This window comes from Folsomia candida, unplaced genomic scaffold, assembly GCF_002217175.1.
Source record: "Folsomia candida strain VU population unplaced genomic scaffold, ASM221717v1 Fcan01_Sc006, whole genome shotgun sequence".
Taxonomy (NCBI): Eukaryota; Metazoa; Arthropoda; class Collembola; order Entomobryomorpha; family Isotomidae; genus Folsomia; species Folsomia candida.
The window spans coordinates 2,010,029-2,033,862 of record NW_019091198.1 but is presented as its reverse complement, the minus strand read 5'-3'; the positions used below and the strand labels follow the sequence as shown (position 1 = coordinate 2,033,862).

The window sequence follows — 23,834 nt, the reverse complement described above, 5'->3', positions numbered from 1 at the left end:
CGCTTCGAAATAATGTCTGAACTATTTCCACCAACTCCAAGAAAGCGAGAGATGTACTTTATGATTACGAAGAACCACCACCACCTAAACCAAGTTTTCCTCATCCCCACCAACGAGCTTAAGTACAGCTTGACGAGTATGCTAATGGAACTGCGGAATTACTTATGACAATCATAACAATAAAAATGAATCGAATGTTCATTCCACTCAACGATTAAGAAAGTTCAGTGCGAAATTCATGCACGGTATTTGCCTGTAGCAGTGCTTCTGGGGGACTAATGAGTACACCGATAATAAGCTCCCATCTTTTCATCTCATTTAAACCATTTGACGAATGTTAATGGTTGCATAGTTTCGGTAGCGTTGCGGCCGTTGGGAATGTGGGCGTAGACGCATTTTCAATTTTTCGGAGGAGAAGATTGTTCCAGATTATGAGTGAGATATTGCAAGAAAATCAGTATCCACCAGCACCAGTAACTAATGCACCCGACCATCATTACCTAGAATCATTTCCTGTACAACGACAATGTTTATTGCTATTATTACCAACATGAGTAACTAACTGCTCCCTTCTTCTTCTTCCAAACCTCAATGATTCCTTCGTCTTGCTGCCAGATTTTATTTTAAGAATTATACACTTGCTCTCAGTCTTGTGAGAGTAATTAATATGGAAAACTTTCAAAGTTTACGCATCCCTTATTTTTATATGGTGATGACATGAGGGGCCGTACAGTTGCCAAATTGACGAAATTCCGGAGGATTGCATGAGATTTGTAGTGTGTGCGGAAGAGTCATTAGTCACAATCTGGCATAGAATGGACAATGACGGAGAGGAGGCAGGGAACACAGGGTGGAGAAATTGAGATGATAAGAACAACAATATTTATGAAAGAGTCAGCATCAAAGTTCACAACTTCCGTGTCCGGTTTGACTTGGCAATCGCTCTCCCAAAGTAAAGTAAAATCCAGCCCTACCAAAGGCGACCTTAGTCGAAACAAGTGGAGCATGAATCCCCATCCACCACCACCAACCAACTAACCCAACCAACACGAAGTCTTGAAACATTTTCTCCCATTCTCTATCGCCTGCCATGAACTGGAAATGCTTTCACCAGGCGGAATCTTGGTAAATTATCTCTTGGAATCTTGCTCAAACTTGTCGGAAATTTCAAGCCCACTCTTTATTAGTATTTTTAGCCTTTGGCAACATTACATAATCTCCACGTCCATCCCTTAATTTTGGCTACTTATTAAACTTAAAAAAAAACTCCTTTATCCTTACGTATGTAGTGTCAAGGAAGGAATGTTTATTCATGCCACGTCTTCATTTGTACCATCTAAATCTGGCCACGCATGGCACTCATGCATTCTCCACATTGTCCAAGCCTTTAATAAACGATACAATTATTTCAACTAGGTTTCCTGGATCAATAAAGTTTTAAATCAGGTCGTACATGTACACAATGCAGGGGTTATTTAGACATCAGTAGCGGTGCAGTTAATGGAGGTGAAAGTTGGAGGCCCCCAGAGAGCCCGGAGAAGAAAGACCGCCGTGATTCCAAGAGTGGTGGTAGTGGTAGTTTACTGAATTGGGAATTATGTGGTGAAGAACAAGCCACCTGATAAAGATGGATAGCCCCTGAATGATCTCTAATGAGCAGGATCCCAACGCACTTAAACGACATTTGTGTGGGGGGTGAAATCTACAAATTTCGGTGAGCAAAAAAAAATGGAGAACTGCGTCGTCCTCGTATCCGTGGAGAATTTCTGTAATAGTCCACTCTTCTACTCTATTAAATCGCAGGATTCCATGAATTCGTATTCGTGGAGGGAAGAATAACAAAAAAAGTTTCCCGACCAGATTTGACTTTGACTACCCACCACTACTTCGCAGCTACGGCTCGGAAGTCGAAACTTATTCAGCTTGCAATCACAAACTCACATCAGGAAAACTTTGTCTTTGAAAAATAAGGAGGACGTTTTTTCTATGCCGTGGAAGCCGTGGTAGGATCAAACTAATTTCAGATGGACTCCTCGCGACGTGGGTGCATTATCTTCTTCTGAGTCTGATAATACATTGTGGGTCGTTCTTGTCCTGGGTCTCCTCACTTTTGAACTCTATATCATTCAAACATTATTTACATCTTCAATGGATCCCATCACCACGAAAATGCGAATGTAGGTACATCATGCCAAAAAAATCGTATTGCGCATCTGGTATATGTCAAAATAACTAGTTTTTCTCTTTTTTGAATAGTCATTATTTTGAAAATATCTCTAACGTAGCAGGAAATTTGTATCTTTATTTTTGAAGAGTTTTCGAATATGTTTATCTACAAGTCACGAAAAGTGTGTAAATGAAATCAGGAAAAAAATGCATACATCTCCACCAACAATATTACTAATTTTAAAACATCGTTCAAGCAAAACCACAAACTACCCAGCCTCAGAAATTGAGGATGTTGAATTAGTCCTCAAAAAGAGAAAAGTTTATCGTCCCACAGTATTTCTCGCCTTTAGAAAAATGTGTTGAATCCGGTTTTTTTCTCTCGTGAATGGTTCAAAATGTTCCGGATTCAATTTTAATTCAGCAAATGCACACAATTTCATTGGGTGGAAATGTTGAGTGTGACTTCTTTTTTTGCTCGAGTAAAACCTTTTTAGTTGGTCTGTTCGTCTTCTTTTCGAGAGTCGTTGACGCAGTTGGATTAGATGTGTGGCCTTCTTTTTCTTTATAAACTTTCTCTCCACTCATCCTTTTCCTCATTTTCTCTTCAACCAACTCCAATTTTTCTTTGTGTCTTGTTTATTCACATTTATTCACGTTCATTTCGTCAAAATCCTGCTTTCAAGCGAGGTACATACAGTGTGTACATGCACGTACTTTTGTACATGTGTACATGCACGAGCCTCCTCTCATTCATTCATACTTGTCATATCTCCTGATTACGTATCGCCCTTCATCTACGCCATATTTTTAAACTGATGACAGACAGAAATAAGATGGAAAAAGATTTCAACTAAAGTTTGTGATTTTTTTTACTTGACTGGAAGTATATTCACACGACTGGTAAATTTCACGAGTACATAAGTATATATAATTTTTTAATTACCTACCAAAAATTTTACTGCTATTTTTAAAACGTTGTTTGGATGTTATGAGATGAAAATAATTCTATGCTTTTACACTGAAGAGGCTGGAAACGTGCCCGAACCTATGAAACAAACTTATTTTATACCGTTTTCAGACCCGTCAACAAGGAATGTGAGTTATGACCTCGATGAAGAACTCAGACATGGGAATCTCAGTTTATCATTACCACTTGACTAGCTGTACACTATAAGCTACGCTACAATACCACTATTTTTGTCCGGGTGACAATTCTTTTCCCTGTGCGACTCTACAAAAATCTCACTTCTGTCATTTCATCATCATGCATGATTTTGCATGTCTTTCAAATCAATTTTTTGACAACTTGATGAATTATGTACTACATTTTTGATTAGACGAATCATAACAAATTGCGAGAAGTCTCAGTTCGCTGAAGTTGTGTCGGAGAATAAACTCTGTGGAGAAATAATGGTTCGTAGGACTCTCTTATCTTACGTTCCTGCTTTAGCAGTGGATCAAGTAAGAGATGCAGTGGAGTTGACAGACATAGATGGATGAATATGTGGACATGTGACTGTTTGTCGTGAAGATCTCGAGAGTAAACCTCTGTATTTTACTACTTGTACCAATCCTCCTGGTTTCTTGCTTGTAAACTTGTATGCATTCATTCACCACTTATTCTAAAATCGAGATAAGTAAAGTAATGATATGCTGGCACAGAGATACAAAGTTATTTTGTGAAGCATTTTATCACGTGAAATGCCTAGCCAAGCCTTACCTACGCCTCTGACCTTCCTGTCCTCGGTGGGAATAGGAAGTGAAAATATGCGAAAGCCATGGAGAAGAAAGGCCTAAAAAAACAGAGCTTCTCCGCTGATTCTGATCCATCAGATTTCCTTTTCTTTTCCCACTGGACGAGTACCAAGTGGATAAACAACACTCGGAGGATTTTCTGCGAGGAAGTGAAAGTACGCAGGGAAAGAAAGTTAGCTGACTACACACTTGTTAATGCGATTTAACTTAAAAACACTTTCCATACCGTCTAAAATTACATTTTTGTCTGAACGACAACCAACTAATCATGCCCATTGTAGAGAATGGAAGATGGATTTATTTTACCACATGCATTTGTAAGGGATGAATTACGATATTTCCTTTCCCTAAACTTTCAACCCAAGTTTAAGATCCACGGACCAGTTCCGTTGTTGACCATCGTCAGCAAAGCCAACTGACTGCAAAATATTGATTGGTTTTTTCAGCCTTATTCCCCCTTGTTTTGATGGTAGGTGGGAATCTCGCACTTTTTATTGCAAGATGGGATTTATCCCCAAATCCGCACGAGTCTAAAGCCGTATGGCAGAGTCAACTGCATTCCAGCCACGCCAGGACGAAGTAGAAACAATAATCTAAGGAGAGATATCCCATCGCACGGGTCACCCTGCCCTGTCCAGTTCAAGTCCAGTGAAGAAACCCATCGGGACGGAATGGAAATGGAATAATACCTTCGAAGCCGGAGATTCACCCCGTCGCCTCCACGAGCCCTTCATACCCATTTTCCAGCTTTGGCAAATTGCAGCTCTTCATCATAGCTGCAACTTGAGCATATAGGGAACCAAACAAATCAGCATATGATATTTTATTTTACTCTGTATACATCAGTTTTTAAGAACAAAAACTAATGTTCCCTTTAGATTGCTGACTTGCATAAATAAATAAATGGGGATTCTAAGTTATTGTTGGTTTCACAATTTTTTCAGTGCTGAGAAACTGTAATGTCCATCCGTACTTTGTTCTCCTAGTGGATTCCATACATTCCATGCATTTTCAGCATCAGATATCACAAACCCCATCAACTTGGATGGTAGCGAGATAGGAGATCAATGCAATGACCGGACCAACAACCAGGAAGTGGAAAGTTTGGGTAGAAAGTCGTCCGTTAGCCGAGATAGGGGGCATAATAGCGAAGAAGAGAGGCCGAGCTGGAAGACTGGCTTATTGCCAAACACAAAATCGAAGTCTCATTTCGAAAGCAGTTTTTCTTGTCTTCACAAATTTAGGGAATGAGACATGCTCTTATCCTATTTCTCCCCGTGATATGATTATTACACCCTGATGGTCCTACTACACTTAATTCAATGTTCTTTCAATTGCTCCGCACTGCCAATCTTGTTACTTCAACTCGTCTCGTTTTCTATCTCTCTCTCTCTCCTACTCACTTTCAAACGAGTTTTAAATAAGACGCTTTTCACCCAAGGAAGCAAATCCACTTTACCAATTTTCTTTGTTTTCTTTTGAAACGCATTATGCACTCGCCCATTGTGGTTTTCTACATTGCTCTACTGTGTGACTGGGAAGCCAGAATCGGTTCAAATTACTGAAATCCGTTGTGTTTTATTTTCCTGGAGAAATTCTTGTGAAACTATGTCTAGACTTGAAGAAGGACATACTGCCGACGTTTTAGACATACGTATGTGACATGCACAATGTTCTGATTTTCATCCCGGTATTTATTGCAAACATAAAATTACCAAAGCTCTAAAGTGCCTCGAGTGCGAGTGAAAATTACAGCCACCACCACTCCCCGCTACTCATTGTCAGTCATACGTTCCTCACTTTCTCCTCAAGGATTAGCAGGAAGAAGCAAAAAATATATTAACTCATGCAAGGAAAAGATTGCACAACCTTCCCCCTGGAGCATATTGGTGGCCACTAAGCGTGGAAATATAAATGTTCATATACTCCTCCCAACGTCTTGGTCTCTCACATATCCACCACCACGCTCATGGTTAATTGCGCCTCGACTTTGGAGGAGCTGGTATCAAAAATCAGATAAGTGTGTTCACTGACAAAGAGCGGGTTTAGCTCCACTCTTGTTGCTCTCCTTGCACAATTAGCTACTCCACAAAGCATGATGATATGATGAGTATTATGAGAGATCCACTTTCTCCGATGTTTTGTGGTTGGTGCCTGTAAAATTAACTCCTCTATTACTTTTACTCTCTCTCTCTCTGCACCAATATTACTCAACTGACTGGAGAGGAGGCTTCTTGTTGTCTGCAGAAAGTGCATTCACCTTCACCTGATGGAAACAGCACAAATTGCATATAACATCCTTCTCCCTGAGCTCATTTATGTTGTCTGTCGAGTACTGAAGGTCGTGGAAGGCTGCAACCCTATTTTTTGTACGTAAACTCAAACGAAATAAGGAAAATGTATACATGTTTTACGTAGATGAACCATTGTTTATTTTCATGGAAAATATGCAGCATGAAAATATTATTATTGTTGCCTTATTATCTGGAAACGGTCCACTTAACAAAGTGCATTTGGATTGGACAGAACATTGTCAAACCGACCAAGATTGATTTTACAAGCAATGCAGTGGTGACAGTCCATTACTTTCCTGTGAGAGTGACTGACCCTCCCTTTTTGTCAACCAGGTTTTACGTTTCTCTTTTCCGTCCAACCAATTCAATGCTTTTCCCTAAACGACATTGCTTTGGGTCAGTTTACATTTGTCCGCGTGCATGCATATGCAAACCTTCATGCAGGATAAGAAGTGAAAAGCATGATAAATCTTCGCCTCGAAGGTCTTGCTTCACATTTCGCGAACGGAATGAATGACAAATCTTTAGTCTTCAACGAATGACGACGACTTTGCTTGCCTCGAAAGTACCGGATTTGAAAATTGAAACGGAATATCCTTCCCTCATATATGCATAAGTATATGGCGTCACCCACATAGTTACTTAGTTGGCGAGTAGCATGGTGGTTCGGGTCTGTGTATTGGGTACATTAGTTGGAGTGACATGCCATCGCAAAAGACAAATGACGAGAGGAAGAAGAACTCTGACTGCGTATGCTGCCAACTTACCGGCGTTTTATCGATGTGGATGGGACGAAGGGAAGGATCATACAGAAGTTTGGAAGGTTCCACATTCACCGGAGATTGTCTATTGTTTCAAAATAAATACATTTAAGTAATATTGCTTTCGTGGACAAAATAAGAGTTGTGTTTATTAAGTATTATATATATTTTTTACCTCCTTCCCTTTGAGCAGAGACTCCATTGTGGATTGATTAGACCCCAAAATGCGGGACCTATAATAATCCAAGCAAACAAATAAGAACAAATTGTGAAATGCTGACGTATAGAAAGAGGAGGTGGAGAAGGGATAAAAAAATCGGGCTGATCATCACCGCAGTAGAGAAGAGAATAGTAGGAAATTGAATATCAGAGCAAATTATGGGAATTTTGTCCTCCAGATTTCATTTGATGGAGTACATGCATAAAGAATTTGTGGAGGGAGAAAGTGATGATGTAAAAATAGAGGGGAGTCCAGATTCTCGTGGAAAGTTTTCAGAGTCAGTTCAGCTCTCTCTTTCTCTCTCTCAGAGGTTGAGTAATGGGGGTGGGGTAGTTTGACTCTCGACGACTATGACATTCCCATCCTCATGATGATGACGACGATGATATTGCTACGACTACTATCCGACCAAGAAAGCAGGCTCAACTTCAATCTTAACTTCAAACTTTGGGGACTATGTAGGTAAATTGTGGAGAAGACGGCGTCTCCACTGTTACTAAATGGTTGTTCTGGATGATGGGTAGTCAGTCAGAAGCCTGCTAGTCAAATCCTTTGTCAAAAAGAAGAAGAAGGTGAGAAGAAAAATAAACTTTTGCCAAAAAAACTGGGTAGTGTATGCACAACACTATCTCCACTCACCGAATTACTTTGCAGTTTAGCCCTTTGCAAAAATTTGGCTCAGGTTTACACATTCAATAGAAACTTTATGGGTGGTGACAGCTAGACGAGTTTGGGTGCTTGAACGAACAAAGGAGAAAAAGCCGGACTCTGTTCCAAAGACTAACAATTTGATTGCATCACATTGCCAGCTACGCCACAATAGGAGAAGAACAAATTGTGGTGATGGTGGTGCTGTGTCTTTTCTTCTTTGCGACTGTAAAAGAATGGTGTGGAAAAGAGGGGTAGCAGGAAAAGAAACGAGGAGAAAGATCAGGCTCACAGGCTCATGCTTTTTCTTCGTCTCATATTTGAACAATTTGTGAAAAGAGGAGAAAGTCACTCACACAAGTATAAAGAGCTCATGAATTTTTCATATTTTTGTGTGAAGATGTTTGGTAGTATGCCAGCCAATTGAGAATTGAAGGGAATGGATTCCTCTTGTTTGTTTGCCTCTTGGATTTGCAGGATTTCATCGGAATGAGTGCCCCACCGAAAAAAAGCCGCAACCCTTGTGCGCGATATGTGCATCGTGGCCTTACATTACGGTTTTGTATGCGTTTTTACCATAATGATAACTCTGTTGATTGGACGTGGAAATACTAAATTGTACGAATATGCCGGGTTTGGTAGTGGGAACTCCCGAGCTGTTCGTGCTTGTCTCCCTCTTTCCAGGGAATGTTTGAAATAAGCTTCAATTTCTGTAAAATATGGGTGAAGTAAATAAAGGCTGCACTATTTCACAAACCGGCAAAGTCAGGTGATATCCCTGTGAGAAGAAGGTTGTCGTTTGAAAGGCTTAATGTACACATTGCATTACGATGCAGTGAGTCCTCTTTATGCAAATAGATGTATGCATGTTCTCATTTCACTTCCCAGGATCACCACCTCAGCAACTTTGATTCACAACCACATAACTCTGAATTTTGTGAAATGCGATTCTCCAGTTTGTCAATTGTATGATCGTGTGAGCCTTATTTGTAGTGAATTTTGAAACTCAGCACCAACGCCTCTGTAGCTAAATTCAATCCATTCACATGTATGTTCCGTTCTGTACATACATCATGTTCACGTCATTCCTCTGCAAACTCTAGTCCCGAGCAAATGCATCGTTGACATTCAATACTCTTATTGAAAGAAGGAATAAGTAAGAGTGAACCTGGAGAAAAAACGCTGTGAGATTTATGTTGCGAGACTTACTAATTCAAGTAAGAGCATACTCTTTTAAGATTAAATCACACTTGCCACACTGAAACTACAGAGGAGCCATACGGCATGGCTTTGTTTAAAAAGTTGTGTTTATCATTGTCATCTTTGTTGGCAAAGAAATGTAATTTATATTAATGCGGGAATTTCTTTTAAAACAAAAACTTCTTATTTTGCAAATTTATCAAAAAATTGGCAACATCGGCAAGCAAAAAGTGCGGTTTACTGAGGTGAGATCATATCAAGGGGAAAATAATGCTCTCTCCTCGAGGTTGTGTGTAGTGGATACAATTTCTTCATCTCGCACCATCCCATCGGGACACCCAGGAGTGTGGGAATGTAATCATGATAGATGCTGTTCTTATTATTCCTGAGGGATCGAAGCAATTAATCGTTGCCTCCCGCTCATCAAATCAATGTTGATTTATGTGGATGTATCGAACGAACCGATCCTGCTCTTGTTCTCCAGAACAGACTTGACGGACGCCTGTGAAATTTATCCCAGGGTGGCATATCGACATCTCCTCTAACCATCGCCGTATAGGAGCATCTTGCCCTCGCCGGGTGAAATGGAATACGAGGCATCCTCAACGGATTCACATAACAAAACACTTTTTGGGATAAATAAGCAACTCTCCCACCAACGCCAATCCCCGTCTCTCTCCTTCATCAAGTATAGATTTATCACTCTATCTTAAACTTACATCGAGTCAAGATGAGTTAGTTATTTTTCAAGAAACAAGACGCAAAGGACTGATGCCTAGAGAAGGAGGTGGAGGAGGAGGAAGAAAACAACCTTGAATTGGATACGAATAAGCAGTACTACGGAAGAATCGAAAGAAACCCATTGCCAGGCACTGCTATTTCATGACCTTTTTCTCTTATTTTTCTCGCCCTTGGAAGCACCGGGTCGTGTATGAAAAATCAAGAGAAACGAGTCCGTTAATCTTCGCCGAGGAGGAAGAAGTGGGAGAGAAGAAGAAGAAGGAGATGTTTCACCGGAATGGAAACAACCTTCCTTTTTCCTTTCCGGTTAAGAGGGAAACTTATGTTCGCATTTATTTGGCTGCTACAATGGATTTTCTAGATTGAGTCTAGAGCCTCTTTAACCTTTTCTACGGGAGGAAATAGCCAAGAAACATAAAGCTCATTTAGCAGGGATTTCCCACTCTCGCCCATTGTGTCCCTTGTTGGTATCTCCATTCGCCTGTTTACACCTTTCACCTCCATTCCTCTGACACACGGCACTCACTTTCTCACCACACCACAGACCCAACACGGCTCCCTCCTGTCCGCTCCAGCCCGTCCAGTCCTGTCATGCAAAGAAAGCATGATGACTCCGATTCACACCCCCGTACGCACTAACGTAAGGTTAGAAGAGGGCAGATAATGCATGGTCAGGGTTCTCGACTGTCCAGTTATGCCACGGTGGATAAAATGGGTGCATTGGTATTTTTTGCACCTTCTTTCAAGGATAATGTGCAATGACGTATATTGCAAATATATGATTGCCAAGGATTAAAAAACTTCACGTTTCTGACTCGAGAATTTTTAAAATTTTCATCACAAATTGTACAACCCTATCATCGAGCTAGTAAAGTGCGCTAAGATCCACTCAAAAAAGCGCATCAGTCCGTCTTTGGCAGCTTTACTTCTTTCACCGAGCCAAAGAAATACTGTTTTCCTCTCGGAGTGCATTAGCAGTTTTTTTTGCACTTGGTGCACAAGAAGCCAAGCTGCACACACGCACACATCCCCTCCTCCATCTCGGCGGATCTGATCTATCTTTCACTCTGTAGAGGCACTTTGCCCATTGATATGCAAATCCCTCGTCCTCTAATGAATTCCTTCCCTCCTTGGTTTGAGTGGACATACATTATTGCTGCATCTTTCTTCCTCTTCACTGCTCATAAAGCGGTCTCAAGGGTGCAATAAAATCAGTGAATCGAAACCACACGGTTCAATCCACCTTTTTCTCCAATCGATTCCACTCCTCATTCTCAACCAATGACAAAAATGCGTGCGTTAGATCAAAGTAAAAATGAATGAATACTATACTAACATGCATTCATCAGGATTTTTCCATTTGGATTTTATTTAGGATCACAGTTGGTGCCTGTGACCTTCTCATTCTTGATTCCTCCTCCTTGTCGCCACGAAGAAGAAGAAGTGTAGCCAAAGAAATTCTAGCTGGGCTAGAAGTTCAACAAGACTCGGAGCAATATTGGTGGGGATGAAATGTGATACAAAGTGATTGAGCGGCTCCTGACGTTACAGAGAAAAAGGTTCGAGTTGATGGGGAAAGTGAGAGACTTTTTGATCCCACACTCTTTTCCTTCCCTCTGTCTCTCCAGAGTTTTAGGCCCACCAAGCACTGCCTGCCAGGCTAAACTTTGACGGCTCTTGTCTCCAAATGAGAGCTCATTGTCAGAATTAGTGAGAGTGGAGTGAGTGATATGAGACCGGGTGATTAATACACTTTCTCCGGCACGACAAATTTGCCAGAATCCGACCCTCTTATACCATTCCTGCTACCACCATCACGACCAAAATTCATTGGAATAACACGATTGAATTGGTTGTGACGAGGAGATGAAGATTTTTTTCTAAGCTCATTTCAAACTGGAGAGGTTATGGCACCTGTTTTACGCATAATGCATCCCACCTCCAGACTTCCTGATCGTTGGTGTGTGGCAAGTCGTAGTATTATGTGCAGCAAGCAGTCATATCGAAATGAAGTCTGACTTTATCACTGTCTCCAACCCAATTGGAGTACCTTAATCTCTATGAAATGATTCTCGTGTAAATTAATGAGATCGTTTTCCACTTAGATTTATTACCAGTCGCAATAATAAGCATAATGACGATGCTCACTCAGCCACAGAATTACGCATACACTGTTTAAACGAGGAAGGTTTTGTGCAGGCAGAAAATCTTGATACTTTTTCCAACTTTCCACATACCTTTCCTTCCCTTCTTCTGGTTCAAATGGGGAAAAAGATGCCTCACAATATTCAACACTTAGAAATCTATCTATCGAATGCGGCTGGTAAATTGTGCGGCATTATTATGGGAGAGACCCACAAGTTGAATATTTTAGGTGAACCTCACTCACACTGCCACAGTCTCATCATCGTGGTCGTTGTCGTCGTCCTCCTCGTCATCATCACACCCATGATTAGATCCCCTCTTGCAGTTCCTCTTCTTCTAATACCGAAAACCAGGAGTTTCTATTACCTCGCTGCGGAGAGAGTGGGAGAGGAGGAGGAAGAGAGGATAATGCAATATCTCCCCGTGAAATGGGACTTTTCGGAGGAGATAGAGAAAGGGAAAAATCGGATGTCTTCTTATCATTTCAGGTTTGGTTGGTTGGTTGACTGACTCTTGTCATAGCTTTTTGGACTCAGTCACATCCCTTTACTTACTACTTTGGTTTCATGGAAATGGTAAAGTCACCGTGGTCGTTGTTGGCGTTAGTGGTGGCAGTGGTGCATCTAGAGGTGCAGTCAACTAGGGAGTTTACTTGGATCGTTGACTTTCTCCCGTGGCCTCCGCTGCTGTCTCCTCATATGAATTTTGATTCTTTTGATGACTTCAGCATATTTTCAGTCTCCAAAAAACCCAACCGACTCTGCTACCAGCACCACAATTTTTTGCTATTTTTAACTTGCTTACTCTCACAGATATGGGAAAAAGAGATAGAGTTGATGGTTGTTAAATCGAGGATTGCAAGTAACCAGCCACACTGTGTTCTACGTATTACCCGGTGATGTGTGTCATGCACGTAGATCTTTGAACTTTTGAGGTCATGCGGAATCTGATTCCTTTCCGTGAGGTCAAACATATTTTTACAATTACAGTAATGCAAGATATGATTGGGAAATGTAAGATTTTCTTCATACTGACCAGCCATATTTCAACTTTAGGTCATTCATACATACGTATATCTAAACAACAAATGTCGATTACATGACACAGTGACAACCCGGCAGTAAGACTACAGCCTTTGTGACTCCGTTGTATGAAGGGTGAGTTTTTCGGTGGTGAAAGGAACTGTATGAAGAGAAGCATGGACCAGTGGTGGTGGTGGAGTAATAGGAAAAGTTGTGCCGACGAAAGTTGTGCTTTGAGAAAGTTGAGATGGTTTGGCTGGTCTGACTCCCATCTCATCTTCCCAAAGACCTTGTTTCCTCTCCTCATAAAAATTGAAATCGGACAGTTTACTTCTCACAAAAGCCAGATGCAAAAGTGCCGACTACTTCTCTTTGTGTGTGTGTGTATGATCTGATTTATGACTAAAAGTTCTTGGACTCCACTACCACTGACTTTTCTTTCCTTCTCCTTCGTCCACCACGTCCATCCATCCACATCATTTATCTATGAGAGGAAAAGGAACAAACAAACGACCCGTCTCGTCGCGTGTATCGATAACATCATCATCCGATTCTCCATTCACCCAGCCATGGCTTCATCAATATTTATACACAAACTTGGAAAGTATGTAGGCTGCTTTATGTCATAATCGGGTTAAGTTATGCAATGATCTGTCTATTCGAAGGCTATTTATTCAAGTACTTTGACAAAGTATGACTCGCTATGACTTGTGTAACTAATCAGGCAAATATTTAGTAAGACAGTATTCATACATTTATATTTACAGAAAATAGCAGGTTCTTGGAGCAAGTTTTTTTCTGTGTGATCTCAGCAGTCCTTAAAACTCGTAATTTTAGTGTAAACGCAGTCATCCCCAATTATTAAAGTCATTTCACCATTTGAATGGAGTTTGTGGTAGCCGAATCAGGCAAGAAGGGGAAAGTTGAGAGACAGAAATTTATGATAAGATGGGCCATATAATAATAAAACCCTGGCAAAGGAATCTTTACGTACAAAAATGGTACGTAGGGGTTGGAAAACGCCGGGCTATGCGTTATTATTACACAGACTTACGCAGACATCGTCTGGCGCCACGGCAGCAAGCGTTCTGGGCGAATTATCCCGTTGTTCGTAGAAATGTGCTAACTTAGTTTGGTTTAGTGCATCCCATCTCCAAATACTTTTTCCTCTTCGTCTCTACTTCCACTCCATTCTAACAAATCCGGATATGCGCCAGCAAAAAAAATGAACAGCGAGCGATGAGTTTCTCTTCCGGTTCGGGAACAAGGAGCTCTGACTTTCAGAAAGAGGGAGACGAATGTGTACACAACTTTTAACTACCATCTTCATCTCTATTACTATAAAAAACAGCCTTATTTGGTGCTACATTGAACACCGGTTCAAAAATAAGTAAGCAGTAGCGTATTAGCCAACTCCGGATTACACAACCAAAATTCGCGATCACATATGTATGTTGGCATACAGGGTGTAATGTGTTTACACAATTATTACGTCATACTTTTACGGTGGACGTTACTGCTGGTAACAAAGTTTTCTGATTTCCGTCACTTTCCCCCAGTGCCGATATTGGGGAAATAATTTTATGAGAGGATCAATCGTCACGCCTATAACAGAGCATCATTGTCAACTTAGCTCTTCTTCTGCTCCATCACTTTTTGCCAGAGGATTTAGCCGTCCCCTTTGAGACGACTCTCCATTCCATCGACGGAGAAAGTGGAGTCCAGCAGCGGATCCTCGAATCCCAATCACTTCCACTAAACCACGCTCCGTGGCCCACTCCACCCGGACCCACTGCTGACTGATTTTATTCAGGGGATAAGCCCCAACAAGAACAAGTGCTTAAGGTTCAGGAGGACGAAGAAATAGCAGCAGAAGCATGTCCCCGTGGTGGCAGAGATAGCAAACATATTAGAAAATAAGAGATGCTGGATATATAAAAGGAAGAAAAAATCAGAAAGCTCTGTGAATCACCGTGTAGGAAAATTGTGGTTGATCGGCGTGATTTTTTGTGTTGAGGAGAATGTCAAACATCACAAATTCGCAACAGTTCCTAGGGGAATGGAAGAATCAACCCTTGCTGAGCCCTACAGACACATACACCGCAGATATAGACGGATGGGAAATAATAAGTAAATATATATATCTATGGAAAAGTATAGATCTGTCTCTGGCTGGAAATCTTCAAGTTTTCATTAGATCAGCTCAAGTCCGCGGCTTTAGAGAGGATATTGGGATAAGTAGTTTTTGATCAAAGCAGATACTCCGGAAAAGTGATGGGATCAGGCCATAGATTCTGCTGAGGCTTCGGTCTGAGTGGACAGATACGTTCAGTTAGATGGGAAACGTTACAGGGTGCACTTCTTCCAAACTATCAAATCTTTCCGAGGAAATTACGCGATGCATGAATTTCACTGGAATCGTACGCTCACATCTTTTGAAACATATGCCATGTGTTCTCCATATCATACCTGTCATGACACAATGCATTATTAGAGGTGAAAGTCTCGCCATGTTTTAGTAGAGGCCAGTGATATGAGACATAGGTCGGGGCCAAAGTATGTCATATGCTATTCTATTTAGTGCGTCTCTTATTAATTGCATTATGATAATAAAGCCAGGAACGGGCCTCGTTCCGTGCCCACTGAATGGTATATCACACAAGAAGTAACCCCCAACTGATCTGCTACCACCGCGCCAACAATGTTGACTGGATGTTATAAAAAATCACAAATTGTGTTTGTTCAGACAGACGTTTCTTGGCTTTTATCACATTTTTGGCCATACAGAAAATATGGTCATATTATTACGAGACGAGAATAAATTTTAAGTTCCCTCTCGCAGTGTCTTCTATCATATACAGTTTATTATTCGTATATATACGGTCCTTCTTTGTCGTGCGGTTTTCCGCAGATCCAACCCTTGGTTAAACAACGTGCTGCGTCTCGCTAACAAGAAGCGTTCCCTTTTGCCTTGTCGGGCACAAAGATTCGCGACCTGGAGAGATGTCTTGGTCCATTAAGCAGAGGAGAGGGCGAGAGAGAGAGTGGTCGGTCAGGATCTCATGTGAATATTTTTCTTCTGTTGTCCGAAATGGACTTTGTCGGTTATGAAGCCCATTAGGGAATACGACTCCAGTCCCACATGCTCTTAGCCACCACTTTTTCACTTTCACCCTGGATAACAATAATGGAGCTGGGCTATCTTGTCTGATGATGGTGATATACGTAGAGGACGACAAGACGGAACACAGATCAAACAGCAGCCCCATACCGTGTACATAAATATACGTACATTTTTCTATGTATGTAAAGCTATACCGCAAAATTGTGAACATCTTCCCTTCCCAGAATTTGTCCGTCTCTTTGAAAATAAATTCCCTCATCCAGCAGTGAGACAAGGGTTAGAGAGGGCAGTTAATAGTATGCATATTGTATGAAATGAAAGCAGCCGCCCTCCCATTCAACACTTGCACCCCAGCAGCAGCACTCGTCCCATTAGGAGAATGGAGCCTGGTTGACATGCACGACGGGGGCATCAGTCAAACGACGATGATGATGACGACGATTGTTGGTGAGACCCTTGAACTTCACTATTGAACCCATTTTATTGCCGATGCACAGTTTGGGAAATATTGAAGATAGACTACAGATGGGTTTCATCTCTGTGTGTCGCACATTAACCCCACATCTTTTACTACAAAGTACGACACACGCATACATAAAAATAGGATTGCAAGCAACCGAGTGTGACCATTTACCGAGCTGCAAAATTAAAATCTCAGTATAAAAGCTGCAACTACGCTGAGTGGGCCGAGATTTTAGCGACAAACGACCCACGACGTGACACTTTTGACGATGACATTTGTTTGCTCTTTAGGATCTTGAATGGGAGTGAAATAAATATTTGGAGAACAGAACTCAATGAGATAAACAGAAATATATATCTGCGGTGATAACGTAGCAATGATAAGTAAGAGGAGCACTTACCAGAAATTCCGTCATAAGTCCACCAGTCATCCCAGCTAGCCAGCACCCCTTTTAGAAATAAACAGGAAATCGATTTTACATCCATCACATTTCAGTTGCTGGTTAGATTTACAAGTTGTAATGCTAATAGTGCGAGGAGGGCAAGAAGAAGTACAACTGGTTGGGCTGAATGGATGGATGGTTGGTTGCTTGGAGGAGGATGATAATAATGGACGGAGGAGCAGTCACTTTGGTTTCTGGAGAAAATATTAGCCCCACACACACACCGAATACCACAACCAACCAGCAAGTCCATCCTCCTGATTTACATGCGTCTACCAAATCCAATCCCATCCATCGACTTTACTGCTCTCTATTACAAATCCACTTGAATTGAATTACAGCATCCGTTTGGGGATATCACACAAAATCAAATATCAGAAAATACTACGCTCGCCCCACTGATCCTGCACAACTCTTCACATAAAACAATCAAATCATGGAAAGTGAAAAGTTGTTCTCACACCCTCGCCCACTTTGCTTTCATTCTGTAAAAATGACAAATGCTACCCTACTTTTTCATGAGATTATTCTTGACTCGTGTTTTAAAGTTTGTGCAGAACATAAGAATATTTGTACTTTGAAAAATTTGTGTAAAAATATCTTTGTGCAATTTTGTATGTAACGGAATATTCCCGAAAATTAACTGGTAGCATGGAGGTTAATTAAATGCTGAGAAATTGCACATATGCCTAAAATAAAATGGGGCGAAAGTTCATATTATCTAGTTGTTTTTAGAATTTCATACGGAAACTGGCACTCGTGAATTATTATTACTTTAGAAATGGTGGGATTGTGAGTCTATTTTTAAAAAATGAGTCGAATTGAATAATACCGATTCAGTTACATAATAAATGTAAATCGACTCTCGGAATGTATGAGAAAAATTTAAAATACATCGCTGGAAAATTATTCTACATGATCTAAATTTAGAAGATCCACTTCATATCTTCGAACGTCTCCATATTTTGTAATGCCTCAAGTACATAGGCGACTCTGGTATATTCTTAAAAAACAAATGTTAAGAAATGATTGATTTGTAAATTTTTATGAAAGAAATATTGATACTAAACATATAAACTAGATTGCCAACTATTACATACTATTAATAAAGGGGATCCTAATTTATAATAATTACTAAGCAAAACTTGTAATCGACAAAACATATGCCACATTGCCACATCAACTTTGTTAATCAAAACCTACTTCCCTAATAACAAAATTAGAGTTGTGCACAAACATACGGTTGATGTGTAAACTCCTCGTAACACTTTCCAGCAAGCAACTTACAAGTTCTGGACATGATACGATTGCAGAATACCAAAGATTTCGCAAAATTCTCACCTTACCCCAAATCCCTAAAAACCCAACCAAGTCATTTACAACCTCCCAACTAATTCTCAACACTGCCCTATCCCTCCACTATTTTAACCCTCAGTAAAAACAAATCTGTGCAACAATGGGATGTACCTGGGCTCAAAAAGAGAAGGAAAACAACGAGTGACGAAACCAGGGAAAAAATAGATGAACATGATTTGTTCCTTTTCCACGAGGAGCCTTCTTCACCAACGCTCTTCTGATGATGATCCACTCGGTTGTCCATCTCTTCCTCCTCTCTCCGCATCTTCTAATTCTCAATCCATCAACATTAACTCGCTTGGTCAATACTAATGATTGGCTGCATTTTGCACTGTCTCACTCACTCCAATCCCCACCACGACAAAGTTATGTATACTCTCGCTACGCACAAAAATTCCAAACTTTACCAGCAAGTACAATCTTATTATTATTATTTTCACCTCTATTATTACACCGCGAGAGATCCTACCACCACACCCCGTGCACAACACGCTCACTGCAAACTAGTTACAAAGTGGGAAAAGTTTGTCTTTTTTTAAGTGGAGGAGAAAGTATGTGGCCGAGATTAGGTGAAAGTGGGGAAAGTTGAAAAAGTCCGAAGATGAGATTGGGTTGAGGGTGAGATGCCAAGTGAGTGAGACTTTGCGATGGGGAGTTTCCTCTCCACGCTCTACTTGGACGACTACCCGGGTGCACAAGTTGGGTTTGGTTGGCTCCTACTTGTGTGAATTTGTGGAGGGTCTTCCCAGCCAAAGGGGATGAGTAGCTCCTCTCGTGAAGAAAGCCTCAGCTAAAATGTGCTGTCCTTAGCCTCCTCTCGCTCCTTGTGCAGCTTGGAGAACGCCCCCACCCAAATACGACCAGGGTGGTTTTTCTTCCAGGCACTTCTCCCGTGCTGGAGAAAGTAAGTGAGGAGTGTATTGATGATGTTGGTTCTTCGGGATGTTTCACCAGAGTGAAAGCAGAACGGGGTTGACCGTTCAACAAGACATTTGATCTATCACGTCCCACCCATCCCAACCAGCCAGCCAGCCAGCCAGCCACCGAGTCCTCTGTGTGTATGTGGCCCCATTAACCCAGTGTCAAGGCATCGATCTCTCCGGGTCAAAGGAGTTATTTGCATCCCATTATTTCCCACTGACTGGATGGAAAGAAAGGAGAGAAACACAGTCCCAGATCGAAACCCGTCTGAATTTCGACCTGTCAACTAATTTGGTGGAATTCGAGGAAGGTGTGAACTTAGAGATGTACTTGTGTATGGATCAATGTAAATGATTCTGATTCCTATTTTGAGAAGTTATGAAAGGCAAAATATTCAATATATTTACATCAAAAGGTAATAAATTGTGTTACAACAAACATCAAAGATATTCAAACTTATTACGAATGAATCCACCACCACCACGAGTAACAAGGTTAGGAAAACTTGGTTCTAAACATTCGACAACAAGGTGACAATTTTGTTGTTGGGTAACTTGCCCAAATATTTCTTTATACTTATTTTGTGTACTCTTACTTTTTCCAAGTTGTGTATATCTAGATAATAAAAAAAATGCAAAACTTAACTCACTTATGCCATTAGTTCTACAAAATTCACTCAACCCTAGGAGATGAATAAGAAGAAAAATGAGCGTCTTGTTAACGTCCATCAATTCAGTCCTATTATCATCGTCGGCAAGGGAGGAAGTGGTCCTGAAGTAAATCATTTTTATTTATTAGACAAATTCTAACCACCCAATTTAACGAGAAGTTAGACTTGGTCCCACGCCCAGTATGTTATCAATCCACCTTACCTTTGTTATTCGCCAACTGAAAGCTAACCGTATAGAAGGCTAACAATCTTATCGCAAATCTCTCCCCGCCTGAGTCGTCTCCTATTCTTCACCAAATCCGACCTGACACACGGGGATAAATACCGGTTGGGAAAATCCATCAAGGAAATAAGTAATAGAAATTGTTATGAAATTACTATATTCTCTTCTTCGCGTCCATTTGTCTCACCCTCCTCGTGCCGAGTTCGTCACGTTAATTGATGAAATATTGAGGCAAGATCTGGATCGTCTTCTCCCATCCTTTGTTCTCATGATGCCGATAAAACAGGGATTTTTATTAATAAATATCTATGGTCATGTCCAATTTACTTTGATACACTTAATGGTAAAACCAATCAATAACTGCATCTAAGTAAAATACACGGAGTAATAAACATCAAATTAAATTGGGTTTATTCATCTCACTCGCTCGCTCACCTTCCACAAACAACCGGATGCTTGCTTTGTTGATTGCATGCTCACTACCGCTTCCTCGCTCGTTCGATCCATTGTCAAACTCGCTTCGAGCTCACTGTCGGGCATCGTTTGTCTAAGAAATTAAATTATTGTTAAACAGGAGATCGAAAATCGATGCGAGGACAGGAAATTTAAAAACAACAGGTAAATTTCCTGTTTTGAGTTGCATACATAATCTTGAGTTAAATTAGCCAATATTTTAGAGAACGATTGTGTGAAGTTATTCCGATGAATGGTTGTACGTAACACGTCATTGATTTTATTTCGCCTGGAAACCTGGTGGTCGCTAGATTTGTCTGCGTGGGCCTGGTGTCTGCCTACTTCGAGAGGAACTAATCTATTTCCGCATATTGATTTTCAATAAAAAAGACAACTGCATCCCACCACGGGAGCAGTAACGTTTTTAGTTTGTTGGTTTGTTTGTTCCATCTAATTTAATAATGGGATGAGATCACGGGTGGGGTGAAAATACTTCTTACTCGAATAAAGAATATTATAGACTCTGTTGTCTTTTTGGGTCAAAGTGTGTAAGCTTCTCACGTGGATGGATGTGCTTATTTTCAGAGATCTTTTGACTGATCTTTTGACTGATGATTTGACTGACAATACAAAATCATTTAGAAAATTGTCACTAAACTTGAAGATATTACAGAAAAGCAATGATTTAACAATGATTGACACAAAGGCGGCTTGCATTTCAGAGTCGAACTATTCCCAGAAGTGGAATATCACTTTAACTCGTTTGATATGTGGGAGTGAGCAGGCTTATAATCTAATTTCCAAGTAAACTCTTCCATAACTTCACATAATTGCATAAATCACACTCTAATTTCAACTTTAGGGAAATTTGAAATGGTAATTCTGCTACAGTTAGGAGAAAGTTATTGGTCTTCAGTTGAGAGGTAGTCAAAATATTAGCGTGCTTTGTGCTTGTCCTAGTTATTCCTTGTAGTCTACCTACAACGTGAAGCAGTGTTCAATCTTTAAGTTGATTTGTGTCTGAAGAGAGAGAGATACGTTAGTTATCCTTACAGCACAACCATGGGCTCCATTTATCTCATTAATTCAATCGGTTGGGGAAGTGGATGGATCCACTTCTTAGAGTCGAGTCGCTTATTTGCTTTACTTTATTTACAGCTTGAATCGCAAAATACATACGAACTCAGGGTTGTGAGAAAATCGACTTTCACGCACGGATGGGCTATTCTTATATCAAACGCACCATAAAAAAGTGAATATTTGTACATATGTATGTGCCATAAGTGTGCAAGTTAAGGGGATGCAAATGCTGTAAACGTAAAAAATTAAACGGAGAACAATTATTGTCGAACCGATATTGAAATATATTATCAAAACATGGGTTCGAATATGGGCCAATTTAGCCCAACCCAGCAGGGTTTTCTTTTCGATACAGATCTTGAATCCTTTAGGAAAGCTATTAATAATAGCAATGGGCGCGTTTTCATGACATGACAGGAAATAATGGAATGTGAAAGTTCAACTAATCGGCTTCAATAAGGCAAGAATCAGAACCATCCTCCTCGCTGCTGCAGATTGCTTCCACCTCATTTTCATACATATTTACATTCACTTTCAAATCTTGTCTTGCACAAGTTATGTTTAATTAAGTTAACGATCGTGATAAGCAGTCTACTTTTTTCTTACTGAGTTATAAAGAACAGAGACTGTCATTCATTAGTTTGGCTAGAAAATGCAAAAATTTGTATATGATTGACTTTTACAGTAACTTCTTATGGCCGAATTTAAAATAAAAATTTCAAGTACAATTCACTTGTATCACAATTGTATCAATAAAACCAATTATGTAAGCCTGACATCCAATATTACTTTTGTGCTTCTAAAATTGCGTGACTTTTACAATAAATTTCGCTCATTAATAACTGTTATTTGATAATCATAAATTGAAATTGAAGTTCACATGCTTTCTATGATTGCCTAGATTGTTACAAAATGGAACGCTTCATGTTCCAACTCAAGCAATCATTTAAATACAATGATACCTATGGTTTGAGCTCAGGTGCATATTTGTGGATGCTACTTTCACCATGCATGAAAAGGTGGCAATAATTTCGTCTTTGCTGCTGGATGGTCATTCGTCGCTGTAATCTATGAACACAATCAACCTTCTACTACAGGCCAAACACTGACATGGAGTAATTCGTAGGAGTAAATAGCAGGTAGTAGTAGTAATGGTGGGGTGTAAACTTAAGTATAAAGTGCAGTCAGCCATCGAACCAAGTTTACGACTCACAAAGTTTGGTTGTCTCGCCTTATCTGAAGATTGTAACTGCCCATCCCGCAGCTCTTCTGGAAATAAATCTGAAACATTTTATCTCTTTAATTGTATTAGAAATGTATTGATTCTCTAATTGTTCTGATTCTTTTCTGGCTGCACTCCGACTCCACTCACTGCCAAACCAGGCCAATAAATGCCCGTCTATTAGTACCCGTGTCAAATTTGTTCACATCCAACCATTGTGCTCCGGTCATTTGTTTTATCCGATTACTGTGCCCCTACCCTGCTCCAGGGTTAGGAAAGCTTCACGGGGTTAAAGGCCATTGATTTTGACTGCGAGCCGGCTCCAAAAAACTCACATAAACTGTGGGCTGAACGAATGTAATCAAGCTAAAAGTGCTTCCAAGTTCACCTTCTCAGCCAGTCAGGCACATCGTAGATAATTTGATAACAAAGTGCACAAGTTGGTATTATAAATAGCGGAGAATATTGTGATAATATGTTGCGTGGGAGCAAAACAGTACGGGTTTAGCAAAATAATTGAAACGTGACAGTAACTGCAGTACGAAGAAATCGTACTTTCTTCCCAAATAGAAATTCTGCTTCGTCCGCAGTCCAATTCAATTTACCGACTTTTGCATCTCTGCTACCAACTAGTTTTATATGCAATTTGGCTGGATTATTTTTTCACACTTTTGCAAACTCATTCATTTCGCACTCACGCTTTACCTGATTTTTTTCCTCAAATTAATTAATTTTAACCCTCCGATGAAGGGTTGATTAAATTTCTAATGCTGAAAATTGATCGAGAAGATTGAGATAGATTGAGACTCTCAAAGATGAAGGAATTTGCTGATGAGTGATCGAACAGCAGGAAAACTTAATCAGACTTATCCACCCGCAACAACGGAATATCCGCTTACTTTTGTGAAATGAAAGTTTCAAGTGT

At 40.4% G+C, this 23,834-nt stretch overlaps 1 protein-coding gene and 1 long non-coding RNA gene across 2 annotated transcripts in view; both read right to left on the bottom strand.

The window, feature by feature from the left end:
- The window catches only part of LOC110850900 (carbonic anhydrase-related protein 10), a 32,317-nt gene extending 13,021 nt beyond the window's left edge, over positions 1 to 19,296 (bottom strand). The window contains exons 1-4 of the mRNA XM_022098501.2: positions 18,452 to 19,296; positions 16,943 to 16,990; positions 7,155 to 7,212; positions 6,986 to 7,064 (exon numbers count right to left, since the gene is read on the bottom strand). Coding sequence (XP_021954193.2) covers positions 6,986 to 7,064; positions 7,155 to 7,212; positions 16,943 to 16,990; positions 18,452 to 18,605 — 339 coding nt within the window. The 5' untranslated portion in view covers positions 18,606 to 19,296. The remainder of the gene's footprint in view (positions 1 to 6,985; positions 7,065 to 7,154; positions 7,213 to 16,942; positions 16,991 to 18,451) is intronic.
- Positions 19,297 to 19,701: 405 nt separating this feature from the next.
- On the bottom strand, positions 19,702 to 21,262 carry LOC118436083. The gene is made up of 5 exons (XR_004835189.1): positions 20,800 to 21,262; positions 20,590 to 20,701; positions 20,310 to 20,520; positions 20,134 to 20,235; positions 19,702 to 20,032 (listed from the first exon to the last, which is right to left on the bottom strand). It is a non-coding gene; the product is annotated as an uncharacterized LOC118436083 (long non-coding RNA).
- Positions 21,263 to 23,834: the final 2,572 nt, after the last annotated feature.